Genomic DNA, 14,289 nt, shown 5'->3' with positions numbered 1-14,289 from the left:
ACATACATATATCTTCTGAATGCATATATATACAAACCTGATTCCAAAAAAGTTGGGACACTGTACAAATTGTGAATAAAAACAGAATGCAATGATGTGGAAGTTTCAAATTTCAATAATTTATTCAGAATACAACATAAATTACATATCAAATGTTTAAACTGAGAAAATGTATCATTTCAAGGGAAAAAAAAGTTGATTTTAAATTTCATGGCATCAACACATCTCAAAAAAGTTGGGACAAGGCCATGTTTACCACTGTGTGGCATCCCCTCGTCTTTTTATAACAGTCTGCAAACGTCTGGGGACTGAGGAGACAAGTTGCTCAAGTTTAGGAATAGGAATGTTGTCCTATTCTTGTCTAATACAGGCTTCTAGTTGCTCAGCTGTCTTAGGTCTTCTTTGTCGCATCTTCCTCTTTATGATGCGGCAAATGTTTTCTATGGGTGTAAGATCTGGACTGCAGGCTGGCCATTTCAGTACCCGGATCCTTCTTCTATGCAGCCATGATGTTGTAATTGATGCAGTATGTGGTCTGGCATTGTCATGTTGGAAAATGCAAGGTCTTCCCTGAAAGAGATGACGTCTGGATGGGAGCATATGTTGTTCTAGAACTTGGATTTACCTTTCAGCATTGATGGTGCCTTTCCAGATGTGTAAGTTGCCCATGCCACACGCACTCATGCAACCCCATACCATCAGAGATGCAGGCTTCTGAACTGAGCGCTGATAACAACTTGGGTTGTCCTTGTCCTCTTTAGTCCGGATGACATGGCGTCCCAGTTTTCCAAAAAAAACTTCAAATTTTGTTTCGTCTGACCACAGAACAGTTTTCCACTTTGCCACAGTCCATTTTAAATGAGCCTTGGCCCAGAGAAAACGCCTGCGCTTCTGGATCATGTTTAGATATGGCTTCTTTTTTGACCTATAGAGTTTTAGCCGGCAACGGCGAATGGCACGGTGGATTGTGTTCACCGACAATGTTTTCTGGAAGTATTCCTGAGCCCATGTTGTGATTTCCATTACAGTAGCACAACATCAATACATTGTTTAAAAAAAAAAATTACATATACATATGTGTTTGTGTGTAATATAGATCATATATTTATTGACGCAGAACAGATTAGAAAGAGCAAACAGAAGTGGGAGAGGAGAGGTAGAGAGAAAGACTTTGTTAAATTATATATATATAAATACAAACCCGATTCCAAAAAAGTTGGGACACTGTACAAATTGTGAATAAAAAAGGAATGCAATAATTTACAAATCTCATAAACTTAAAAAGAACAACAGAACGCCGGAGCTCTGGTGTACCTGTGTATGTGATGCACAAACTGTTTGTGTGTGTGGATGATTTAGATTGGGAATGACATGTTAGGAGAATACATTGGGATCTGTAACCTCTCTCTCTCTCTCTCCTTCTTTCTCCTTTAAACTGACATAAAAATCCCACACAATGCTTTAAACCCACATAAAAATCACATGTAAACATTCACATGATAAATTCATGTTCATTTTCTATCTGTGTGGTAAAACCAGAGATTCATACAAACATGAGCTCTACATTAGGATACAGAGAGAAAGAGAAGAAGAAAGAAGGAGAGAGAGAGAGGTTACAGATCCGAATGTATTCTCCTAACATGTCATTCCCAATCTAAATCATCCACACACACAAACAGTTTGTGCATCACATACACAGGTACACCAGAGCTCCGGCGTTCTGTTGTTCTTTGTTGTGGTTCTCTGAACCTCTAATGCTGCATAATGGTGTCGCTCGCAACATGTTAAGCACTTGAAATGTGACTGTGCTAATGAATGCAGCACATTAAATAGGTTTGCCTTTTAGGTTTACCATCACTTAACTCCTCTTATCTGCATTATTGTTCACCAGCATAAATGAGACCTTAATAACATCCTTATTTATAATTAAAGCACAATCATATGTGGTCATCTTCAAGTAATAATAAACATGACATAGTACTGAAGTCACCTGACCTGGCTGAACAGTGGCTACTGGTGGCCAAAAGAGGCATTTTCAAAAGTGCTTTCTTAAAGTAATTAAGACAAGGTTGAACATACATGTGTGCCCTTGCCGATGGCTAGTGTTACACATCATTAAGGGCACCTGAGCATGGCTGTTGAAAAACAAAACGCTTTGTATTCCTTTTTTTTCCCAAATGCATACTGGATACTTGTAATAAAAAGTATAAACTTACAGTATATAGGCTAAATATCAACTGCTCATTTATTGTGTGTATTTATACTTGACATTTTCATGTAATCCTGTTAGATGCTGGCCTGGTGACATGGTTCAGCTACTGCGCCCACATACAGTGCTTTTAAATTTGAGATCAAGTCATGGTGTGCACAAAATACTAACCTCTGGATAATCCCCTGCATTCGGTTTTGCCCCTGGTGAAGCAAAAATGTTGCAAACTATCAAAGGAACAAAAGAAATGTTAATTTGCACCCAAGGCACATTGACGCAACCCCCATACAGTGGGTTTCCAGGACTGAAGTAACTGCTGGGGGCTCTGAGGCATGCCAGAGTGGTGACTCACTGTGGGGCTCCACTGCTCTGCGTCACACACACACACACACACACACACAGAGACAGACACAGAGAGAGAGAGAGAGAGAGAGCGCTCTCCTATAACCCATCTTATTTAATTATCATATAAATCAATGCTGTCATTCCAGTTATGAGTCAGGCTAGATATTCAAAACAAAACGCTCTAATAATGTTACAGTAGTTATGAATTTTTTTTTTTTTGCGCATTGTTGGATACACTGAAATGTGGATTGCATTATTTAAAATAATTTAAAGTAAATAAATCTATAATTTTACAACACATATATAATTATAAATTAATTAAAACTGGACCAATGTAGGCTTTTCTAAGTGGATTTTGGGATATTTTTTATTTGAAATAAATATATAAATATTTAAAATGTCTGAATCATATGCCTGATTACAAATCATTATAATAGAATGATGATATATAACACATATTAACACACACACACACACACACACACACACACACACACATATATATATATATATATATATATATTCATAAACAATTATGATATAAAACAAACAAATAAACTGAATTACAGCATATAAATAATTATAACAGAATGATTTAATACAGACAGAGATAGTATAAATTATAAAAATACATATAAAAACTCATGATTTTAAGCTAGGGTGGAACAACGTAAATCTACATTTAGAAGCCATTTAAAACTGATCCTATTACAAACAACTGCAATTTAACGTAATTTCGTAAACAAATAATATGTCAAAAATGTAACAGCTCAGCACGACATACAGTAGCTCACAGCATTCTGCATTAGACGCTGCACTCCCACTGCCTCTCCCCTGCGCATTCCGCCTGAATGGTACAGTCTGACTTGCCTGAATGGAATTTGGAACAGCCCATTATGAGCCAGTTTAATTTATTAGGGGTGGGCGCTTGCACTTCATATTCAAAATTCATGACTGCAGGGACGCATAGTTAACAGAACCAAGAATAATCTAATCAAGAATACATTATAATAAAATTGAGATATAACATAAATCTCATTAATTACATAAGAATTAGCTCAACGACATAATTATATGTATCCTTGTGGTGGTGGAGTGAATGACTCCTGAATCTATTCGCAGCTGCTCTGTCGCTTCCATGATCCACTCCAGTCCGGATTTGGCAAGGAAAGGAACAGCTGCTGTAACGTTTTAGCAAAAAGGAGCAGTAGTGAGACATGCGGGGTTTAGATGAGTCTCTCCAGCAGCATTGGAGACCGGACGAGCAGCAGCAGCAGCACTAGATGATCATGGCCGAGGACTATTGGGAGCGCGCGGCGGCTTTGGGATATTATTACTGCTGTTAAGATTACACGAGCAACACGCACTCACTAACACAAGCGCACACGGATCTCAACCCCACGGGTAAGAAAACCTCCCCGTCCAGCATGATATTTCATCTTAAAGTGGAAAAAGCATCATAACGTGACAGAAAAAGTAGATTTAGGCCGTTTTTGTAGGAGTTTATTCGAGCCGGACTCTATGTGTGTGATATCCTGCTTGGGTCGGTTGGGCTGTCTGAATGAAAACTGATTGTTTTATGATACATGCGAATGGACAACAGAAAAACTAGAACGAAGGAATAAAAATAAAGAGGAATCATTCCCGCATTCCTGTACAATGGCCGTTTCGTGCTGCTCTTTAAAGCCAGCTAACTAGCTAACCGGGCTAGCGTGTTTATGTGTGGTTTACTGTGGATTAGTCAGCAGTCTGTCTGCAATCAATGTTTAATTTCATTAGTTTTTACTTATTTATATCTTGCCTGAATAATTGTCTTATTCAATCATGTTTGCTCCTCTAACAATGTCATCTGAATTACATCAGATGCTTAAACAGTATGTGTTTATTAAATGTATATGTTCATTTTAAGCAGTTTTGTTTAGCATATTCATATTATAAAAGATAATATTTCATGAAATGTCTCTAAGAGAGAGGAAACATTTATCTATGACGTATTTTACAGTGGCAGTATATCTTGTGATGACAGCATAACGTCACTCATTCAAAACATGATGTGGTGTTATATAAGTTTATGTCATTGTTGTGAATCTGTAGTATGTTGTTATCCTGAGGTAAAGCTGCATTTCTAGCATAAAAAGGCCATAATGATCATTGATTTCCCAGCTGGTGAAACCACTTTTGGTGTTAAACTGATGGAATGGGGAAGGAGAAAGAGTGATGCAGTCTGACTCCATCAAAACATTGTGTAAGATACAGTAACCAGAAGTCACCGTTAAAGACTCGAGTCTGCTCAGATGGAGGCGAATGTTTGACAGTTTGCCGGTCTGATTCAGAATGGCTTGTTGGAGGCGTGGGTGCATGTTGAGTGGGTTGGGTTGTAGAGTATTAAGGTTGTGACAGATGGTTTAAGTTTGCTTTCCTCCACTAAAAAGCCTTACATGAATAATTTTGATGGCATTCATAAACCCACATTTAGGCTAAGTATTGGTTTCCATTGATGGCATATTTAAAGGATTAGTTCGCTTTCAAACACAATTTTCCTGATCATTTACTCACCCCCATGTCATCCAAGATGTCCATGTCTTTCTTTCATCAGTCAAAAATAAATTAAGGTTTTTGATGAAAACATTCCAAGATTATTCTCCTTATAGTGGACTTCAATGGCCTCCAGACGGTTGAAGGTCAAAATTACAGTTTCAGTGCAGCTTCAAAGGGCTTTAAGTGATACCAGACGAGGAATAAGGGTCTTATCTAGCGAAACGATTGGTGATTTTCGAAAAAAATACAACTGTATATGCTTTATAAACACAAATTATCGTCTTGCACATGTATGTCCTACGCCTTCCCTATTCTACTTACGGAACGAACGCGGCGCCAGTTCCGTTTTTTTGCGTAAGTTGAGTAGGGAAGGCATAGGACATACAGCATAAGCTTTTTGAAGAATACGGAAAGCCGAAGCACATGCAAGACGATAATTTGCCGATCGATTTGCTAGATAAGACCCTTATTCCTTGTCTGGTATCATTTAAAGCTCTTTGAAGCTGCACTGAAACTGTAATTTTGACTTCAGCCGTTTGGAGACCATTGAAGTCCACTATAAGGAGAATAATCCTGGAATGTTTTCATCAAAAACCTTAATTTCTTTTCGACTGAAGAAAGAAGGACATGATCATCTTGGATGACATGGGTGTGAGTAAATTATCAGGAAAATTTTATTTAAAAGTGGACTAATCCTTTAAAAGAATTAGGGAAAGCACTTGACCTTTGACTTCCGTGTTGAGGGTAATTGACTTAGAAGCAAGACTAGAATAATTCCAACGTGTATTGCTAGCAGAAATCGTCTGTAGTCATATTTAAGGGTATTTTTTGTGATAAAAGGAAATATTGACTAAAATTTGTTCATGATAAACAGAAGTGGTACTTCATCTTTGTTTTAGTGCAACAAATTTACCAACAGCTTTTTCACAGTAGGCCTACATTGTTTCAGTGAATTTAAAGTGAATATTTAGTAGAACAAGTGCTTGTTTCTTTTTAGCACTTCTGTGTATTTTCTGTCGTTATGTAATCGGCATTATTTTGACCTGCTCTCTAGGTCTCAGCATCCGCGGATTGGTCAAGCATTGGCTTATTTTGGCTACATGATCTTGTTTTTGGTAATGCAGGCTGTTTCTCTTAAAGATATATTCCCAAAATACCTTCATACCATTTACCATACAATTTTCCTACAATATTTCTGGTGTCGTCCCTGACTTTGGAATTGTACGTGGCACGTTGTTGACAAAAAACGATTCCTCTGAGTAAGTAAGTAAGTAATAATAATAAGCATTATTTGTGAGTATCTTTCATACAAGGAATGTTTTTTTTTATTATTGTAGGCCTAAATCACTTTGAGCTGTATTACAATATGCAACAAGTACAAGTAAAAATACCATAAATAATTAAAAGCTAAAATAAGAAGTTCCCTTTTTAGCTTTCTTTTAAAAATATATAGCAAGCTGGCTTCCTTAATATCTATTGGTAGTGTGTTCCATAGCTTCGGGCATAATTGGCAAATGCCTGATTTTCTTTTGACTGTTGCAAGAGTACTTCATTATTGCTGTATTTGAGAATGTGAGAGCCCATAATTCCTCAATGAATAGAAAGTAACCTACATGAGCTGGCTGATTTTTCCAATCCTGGCATGTGTCACCAGCATAATAATATTGATGAAGTGCTGCACTGTACAAACACCTTCTACCGCTTTTCTTCCACCACAGAGAAATGACAGAAACACAAACGCATTTGTGCTCAGAGGCTGGTTGATGTAGTGCTGTCTGGACCTGGTGTTCCAGAATCAGTCTCTATGAAGGTCACCCCCGTCGGGGTGTCACCTTGTGTTTGGATGCATGTCAGTCTAGTTGGAGAGGGATGTTGGGGGCCTGTGGCCAGCATGGACCGGTGCTTTGTTTAACTCTCTTGCATTTCATCAATTCTGAAGTTAAAGGGGACCTATTAATGCCCCTTTTACGAGATGTAATATAAGTCTCTGGTGTCTCTGGAATGTGTCTGTGAAGTTTCAGCTCAAAATATCCCACAGATCATTTATTATAGCTTGTCAAATTTGCCCCTATTTGGGTGTGAGCAAAATCACACTCTTTTTGTGTGTGTCCTTTTAAATGCAAATGAGCTGCTGCTCCCGCCCACCCTTTCCAGAAGAGGGCGGAGCTTTAACAGCTCATGTTTCGTTTGCTCAACAACAACAAAGCTGGAGAATCTCACGCAGCCAAAATGAGGATTGTCAGTAACGGTGTTCAGCCTTACATTGTTCAAACCGGAGTCGACACTGATGGAGAGACTCAGGAAGAAGTTACAACTTTTAGAATGAAACTGGATGTTTCTGAACGGTTAGTGGAGAAATGTAGTTGCTGTGGAGTTGATTCAACTCATCGACTAGCATGTGCCGTCATGTTAATCTTTTGTGCAAATCCAGTGTTGAATTGACCCTTGTTTGTCACCAACCCGGGAAGAAGCTCATTGTAGTCCCAACCAGCTGTTTGTTGTAGTCCTTAAAAAGCGATTTCTGTAAAACAAAATAGATCTCCCTTAGCATTGAACTTTGAGCGTTGTAACTTTGCAGATGTTGTTTATGCTCAAACAGCAACATTACACGCTAACTAAAGTGAAAAAAGTGAAATCATTATCAAGGACCTCTTTAAGATGTTTTACAGGAAACCGACCACTTTTTGCCACTTGGCTGAGCAGATTTGTAAACTCATCCACATGGGCGAAGACCAAGCTGTCACTGTCAGTCGTCCGAAACCCATGAAGCATATATTGACCTATGGAGTGGATAAATGAGCCACAGCCTGTGCCGTATTGATGCAGGTCAGTTAAAGAAACATTGCCTCTCTGAAACCAAACCCTGTCAGTCTGTTTGCAGGACAGTTGAGATTCGGTTAGTCTTGTGTTAGTTAGCAGGGGCCCACAGAATGCTGTCCTGCATGCTGTTTTGATGGTCGACTGCTGCGGGCAGTAATGAAAAGCGGTAGAAAGAGTCTTAAAGAGTCATCAACCCTGATTAAGCAGCACTAAGACGTCGCTGAGAGCTGAAAACGGCCCTTAACCCAGTGTAGACCACTGCTGCTCTCCTCTGGGGCTGCAATCACTCACCAGGTCATGAATGAAGGCAGTGTGGAGTGAAAAAATGGGTGGAGGCTAAACAGCTTGAGCTTACGTATATATAATTGTGTCTTGTTTGTCTTTGATTACCGAAATGATTGGAGACTAGATTTATCTTGGCATCAGAGCAGCTGATATAACACACTGCTTTGTCAGCCATTCAGCCACATAGCACACGACCATGGTTTTCTTTCCCAGTTGAATATGACTGATTGTTATTTTAAAATGCAAAACATGATAATTATTACACAGTGTCCTTTATCAGTCAGTTCCTCTTCAGAGCACTTTGTTTTACTATAAACAAGAGCGAAGGTTTGTGGATCGCCTTGTATTTCCTGTTGATTGTCTGATTCAGAAGATCTGAGTTTTGGCTGGTTGGTTTATCCTAGTTTATGGGTAGGATAAATCAAAGAGGCTTCAAATGCCTTGTAGTGCCTTGACTGCCATTGGCTCTGTCCCAATTTATTTGCTATTCTTTTTTATATTTATCCTGAACATCCGTATTTTTTGCCATCTTGGATTTCAGGCGTGTGTTTCCGTGATTCCCCCTCGGGGAAGAAAGGAAACACCACTCTCACTATTTCAAGTATTTCAACTATTCATAGTATTTTTGGTGTTAACCTTCCACTGGTTTGCCTTGGAGTGGCTTAAAAGCCTTTGGTCTTTTCACTATGTGCCGCCACATGCTTTAGATTGAGATGACGTGACTGTTAAAAAAATTGGTAAAGGTTTTCCTTTGTCATCACTTGAATGATTCCAAACCTTGTGCATTCTGCTTAATGTGCATTTAAACCCCTCAACTTGGACTTTACATATTTTTATCACCTTTAAATACTGCTGTGTTTTCTAGTCATAAATGCCTCTTTGATTAAGGGTGTGTTCATACAGTTCAGTAAGTTCTTTTGGTCCGGACCAAAAAAGAAAATGACGTATATAGCCCTGGTTTGGTTGGCATTCACACTGTCATTTTTAACACCAAACTTGAAGAAGACAGAAAAATAAAAATGCTTTAATAACTTATATTTTGCAATGGAACTTGCCGAACATCTAAAACAATGCTGTGTGCTGGGATAGATGCGCTCGCTGGATGTACGTACATGTCGTATTTTTACCAGCTGAATAAATGTGTAAAACAGCACCAGAAATTTCTCTGTCACAAACAAATGAAGGTGTGCTGCAAGTAGTGTTGTCAAGATACAGGAATTTTTGATACCACGTGGAAAACTGCCATACCGTCATACAGATAATTTGTTATTATCTCCTCATTTTTTGATAATTTGGGTTATCTTGTTGTAATAGCTTACACACTTACAAACTACATAAAAAAAGATAAGTAAACAGTCAGTAATGATATAAGAACAAATAAATTGCAAACGATAGCACAAATAATAAATAAATACAATAGAATAAAGAGACAAATGAAATAAACATGGTTTTAAGTTTTTCAGGTTGGCATAACAGTAGGATTCAGGTAAGAAATAATACAGAAATGAAAGTAATCAAATGTAAAATAACATTGTAAAAATGAAATACAGATTAATGCTTATAATTAAAGTTACAAAAGTTTTTCAGTCAAGAGCAGTGAGTGATTTTTCTTTGTCATGTTAATCAAAGAACAAAAGACAGACAGCAGCAGGTTTATTAGGCTGCTGTCACTTTAAGACCTTATGCACGGATCCAATATACATGTGTTTTCTCTTAATTATTTACTCTCCAAAACTGACTGTATTTACCTGAATACTTAGCAAGACAGGCATTTTGACAAATTTGTATGTATTTGTCCTTTTAATCGCAATAAGCCTTGAAGAAGTCAGTTTTGTTCTCGCAATGTGTTTGAGTGGCTTTATTAGAGCGTCACTTTTATAGATCATTGGTGCGCGTGATTAAATAATGTGAGCGCGAATGACTAAGATTATGCACAATATAAGCACTATTCAACCGGAGAGAATGAAACGAGCGTCGGTACGTTTCCACTGGCGCGAAGCGAGCGGAGCAGAGTGAACGTTTTTATTTCATTCTTATGGAATAAATGTAGGAATGAATTGAAAACTCTTGCTCTGTCCCGCGCCAGTGGACACGGGCGGGTGCGTGTCAGTTCGCCGCCAAAGAGAAGAGAGAGCGAGGACGTGCAGCTGGTATCGCTGTATCGATACTGCAGAAAAGGAGTATTGGAACCGATTCAGATACTTTAGTATCGATACATATCGAAATATCGATATTTTTGACCATTCTGGTTACATTTCCAACACCTGTACCAAACTGTAATGTGCAACATAGCTCCTATGAAGAGAAGAACCAGGTATGCTTAAGGATTCTGTCCTTTTTAGGGTTGTATCGGGTGACATCACATCCTGTTTTTTGTGTTTTTAGATGTTTTTGGTGTGTTACATTCATATTTCAGTTGAACCACAGCAGAGTTCGTTTGGAAACAGACCGAGACCCACATTTTCAGCGGTCTCGGTCCGCTTGTTTGGTGCGCACCAGTGTTCACCCTTATTCAAATGAACAGAGCATTCGCACCAGAGTTTGTGAACACATCCTGAGACTCAATGTACTTTTACTTTTGAATGGTTTGTTAGCATTATCACATCTCACAGATGTTCAGATAACTCCTACATTGAATCTTTAAGAAAAGAACATGTGGCCTGTGTTTAGCATGTTAAATCTCTTTTAGTGTGGACCACGATATCTATCTGCACAGGAAGCAAGTGTTTGAAATCCTGTGCCTGAGTAGAATTCCGTCCTCAGGCAACTTGTTAGTGGGTCACATTAAGTCCAAGGACCCAAAGCTTGGATTTGCAGTTGAGATTGTTGCTCATCTTTGTGCCAAAGCATGTGATTTGTCTAAAAAGGAAAGGCAAAACCTTCTGGTATTTTGGCTGTTCCTAAAGAGAATCCCCTGTGTTCCCCACAAGCACTGAGGAGAAGTTTGCTTTCACTTCAAGGCTATGTGTTGAATAGAAAACTACCTCAATAAACTGTATTCAGCATACTGTTGTTGTTGTTGTTGTTTAAAATAATTGCTGTACATTTAGGGACAGCCAAAACTCAAATACTACAGAACTAATGTACACCGGTAGCTTATTAGCCTGTTGGCATACTACAGTAATAGCTTGGGATGCCCTAAATGATTAGCCTGCTATCTTAAAATACCCTTAAGCCTAACATATACAGACGTTACTAAAGTACCAGTGTGTATTTGTGCTACGTGTTATTTGTAGCTAACATTACTGCAAAAGCATATCCGGAAATGTTTTTTTAATTACACAGAATGAGTCAAGAAGGAGATCTTAGTGGTTGATATCACTATTGTCATACTGCAAATGGAAGGTCAAGTTGAGTACTTTGCATTGTGGTCTCCCACTTAGTGCTTGTGTGTACTGCACATTGTAGTAGGTCATCTGGGTGTTTTGTGCATATTGCGAAAAAAGTAATATGCTATTGTGAACATACCCAGTCTCTCGCTGTTTTCTCTGAATTTCACTGAACTGAGATGAATGTTCATGCTCAAGTCTGTTCTGTGATCATTAACATGTGTTTAGTGCTTTCTCCCAGCTCAGACTCTATTAGTGTTTTAATAGATCTGTTTGTGCAATTATTAGTCTGTTTGCACCTCTTTGAGAGTCTCCCAGTTGGATTCTTTGCATTTCCGGCCTAAATACACTTGAATCCACAACGTCTGCAATCCTTGAAGCCCTTGATTTATAAATGAAAACAGTCACGCTTAGAATGATGAGTGTGAAAACACTGTTGCTAATCATTAGTTATGTGTGCAATTACAGTCGACTGTGTGATTTGTTTATTTTAGGTGCGATCTCTTGCCGTGAACCTCTTCCAGTTACTGTCTCTCACTTTGATGTCCACTCCATAGAGCGCCATCCGCTCAAATAACATTCAGTGCTTCAGTGTCCTCTGAATCACCTCTCTGCTCCACATTTATCGTACCATTGTTAACCCATAATTTTAAGCTAATGTTTATCCCAGGATATGTTAAAGCAGTTCTTAAGAGAACGGCGTCCTTGAAAATGCATGACTTTGCTCTGTCTGGTAATCATGGAAGATATCAAATGAGCCTGTGCATTTGTGTGTCTCCGACAGGGTGGTTGAACAGTGGCAGCCCCTCCACCCCCCTCATCTCGGCCCCCCTTACCCCCACTGATGGACCGCATGAGGAAGATCAAACGGCAGCTGTCCCTGACGCTGCGAGGGGGTAACAGCGGGGACAAGACCATGAGCGAGACCATCAGCTCTCAGGACACAGGAGCGCACAGCGATTCCGGTACAGTAACGTTCACTTTCTTGAAATACGACGCGGAAGCTACATTTGATCTCTAGTGCAGAACTTGACATACAAAGGTTTGCTGAATGGATGGCGTTACATTTAAACAATAAAGCATAGAAAAGTGGCCATTATGGCTGCACGATTTGTGAAAAAATTTAATTTGTGATTTTTCTGGTAAAAATTGCTGTTGTCATTTAAACTAAATTCCAGGTTTGCAACATTTTGAGATTATATATCAATATGGCTATAGAATAATAATAATAATAATATTAATTAATATTATTACTACTATTGTTATTATTGTTACATAACAAAATATAGAAATGACTAAATAAAAAGAAAGTGATATTACTATTGTAATATTTCACTGTAAAACATTATTGAGAAGTATTGAAGAAAAATAGTATAATAATAGTTTTATTTTACATCACTGTAAAATTACAATACTAATATTAATGGCTGTCTTCAGTCTTTACTCTGAAAAATACAGTGCCTATATTTTTTAAAATGAAATCCCAGGCTTTGCAGTTTGATAATCACACTAAGCCATGTAATGATTTCGGTTTAATTTTAATTATTGCGTTATTAGCTTGTCAGTAAACCTGCATGGAATCTGGAGAATTCCACAGAAAGTTCCACAGCTTTCCAAAGAACTCAAATGAATGTGTGAGTTCTTTTCAAAGAACTCACAGCTTTCCAAAGAACTAAAATTCTTCACTTGCTTTTTTTTGTTGTTTATTAAATATTTAGACTATAATACAACGTTTAACACATTCTACCATGTTTAAAGGCCCATTCACACCAAGAATGATAACTATAAAGATAACTGCAACGATAAGTATATTAGTGTCCACGCAAACGCACAGTATTGTTGCACAGTATTGTTTATTCTAAGCATATGCTGCAGTTTTGTCCTCTGCCACTTTAAATGCAGGATGGATTCTGATTGGCTGTCAATGCTTTTATTGTTCATCAGCTAGAAAAAAAATAATTCCAAAAGTGATTCCAGTTATATTGTTTCTCTGTGAAGGTTATCATTATAGTTGTGGTGTGGACTCTGCTATTCTATTTCTTTATTTATATTCTATTTCTATCTTTATTGTTATCAATATAGTTATCGTTCTTTGTGTGAACGGGTCTTAACTCCATTCTGCCGTATTCCACAGATGCAATAGATGCAGAAAATGTGCAAACATGGCCTACTTATCTGTTTAATGATCACTAATCAAAGTTAGTGCGGATAAGCATATCTAACCAAACATTTGCAACATAATTACCTTTCATCTCTAGGTCGTGCCAGTCATTCTTTCCCAATATCGGGATGTGCATGAAAACTCTGCGGCATGTAATATTTCAGACACTCATAATAACCAGTGTGTATGAGTTAGCGTGTATGTGTTTGTGTGTGCGTGAGAGAGAGCATTCTTACCGGAGGGGATGAAAACAGCTCAAATTCAGCGCCATCTGTACAATCTGTTCCAGGGTTTTTATATAATGGCAGCCAGAAAGTTGCCAGAATTGTTGCTAATGGCCAGACTTCAAAAAGAGCATTTATTCTGTCAACAGACCTCTTTACGTGCTGTAATTCTCAGCATGTTGAGTGTAAAAGATGTAGTTTTAGTTGAATTGCTAATTTCCTTTCTATTCTTATGGATTAATGAGAGATCTGTGTTTTTTACTTCAGCTATGCTGTAAATTTGAAATGGGGAAGCTATGAATTTTAATACAGTGCATTTACTTTATAGCAGTGTTTCCTGTGCCACTGTTCAGTGGAGGTGCTGCGCCCAGTGTTTGG

At 38.1% G+C, this 14,289-nt stretch overlaps 1 protein-coding gene across 2 annotated transcripts in view; it reads left to right on the top strand.

Annotated features, from left to right (window-relative positions):
• The first annotated feature begins 3,627 nt into the window (after positions 1-3,627).
• The window catches only part of cdk16 (cyclin-dependent kinase 16), a 34,773-nt gene continuing 24,111 nt past the window's right edge, over positions 3,628-14,289 (top strand). For both annotated transcript variants that reach the window (XM_048209321.1, XM_048209319.1), the window contains exons 1-2: positions 3,628-3,958; positions 12,311-12,491. In XM_048209321.1, the coding sequence (XP_048065278.1) occupies positions 12,371-12,491 (121 nt within the window). In that variant the 5' untranslated portion in view covers positions 3,628-3,958; positions 12,311-12,370. The remainder of the gene's footprint in view (positions 3,959-12,310; positions 12,492-14,289) is intronic.

Source organism: Megalobrama amblycephala, linkage group LG12 (assembly GCF_018812025.1).
Source record: "Megalobrama amblycephala isolate DHTTF-2021 linkage group LG12, ASM1881202v1, whole genome shotgun sequence".
NCBI lineage: Eukaryota > Metazoa > Chordata > Actinopteri > Cypriniformes > Xenocyprididae > Megalobrama > Megalobrama amblycephala.
This window is presented reverse-complemented; position numbering and strand designations above follow the sequence as displayed.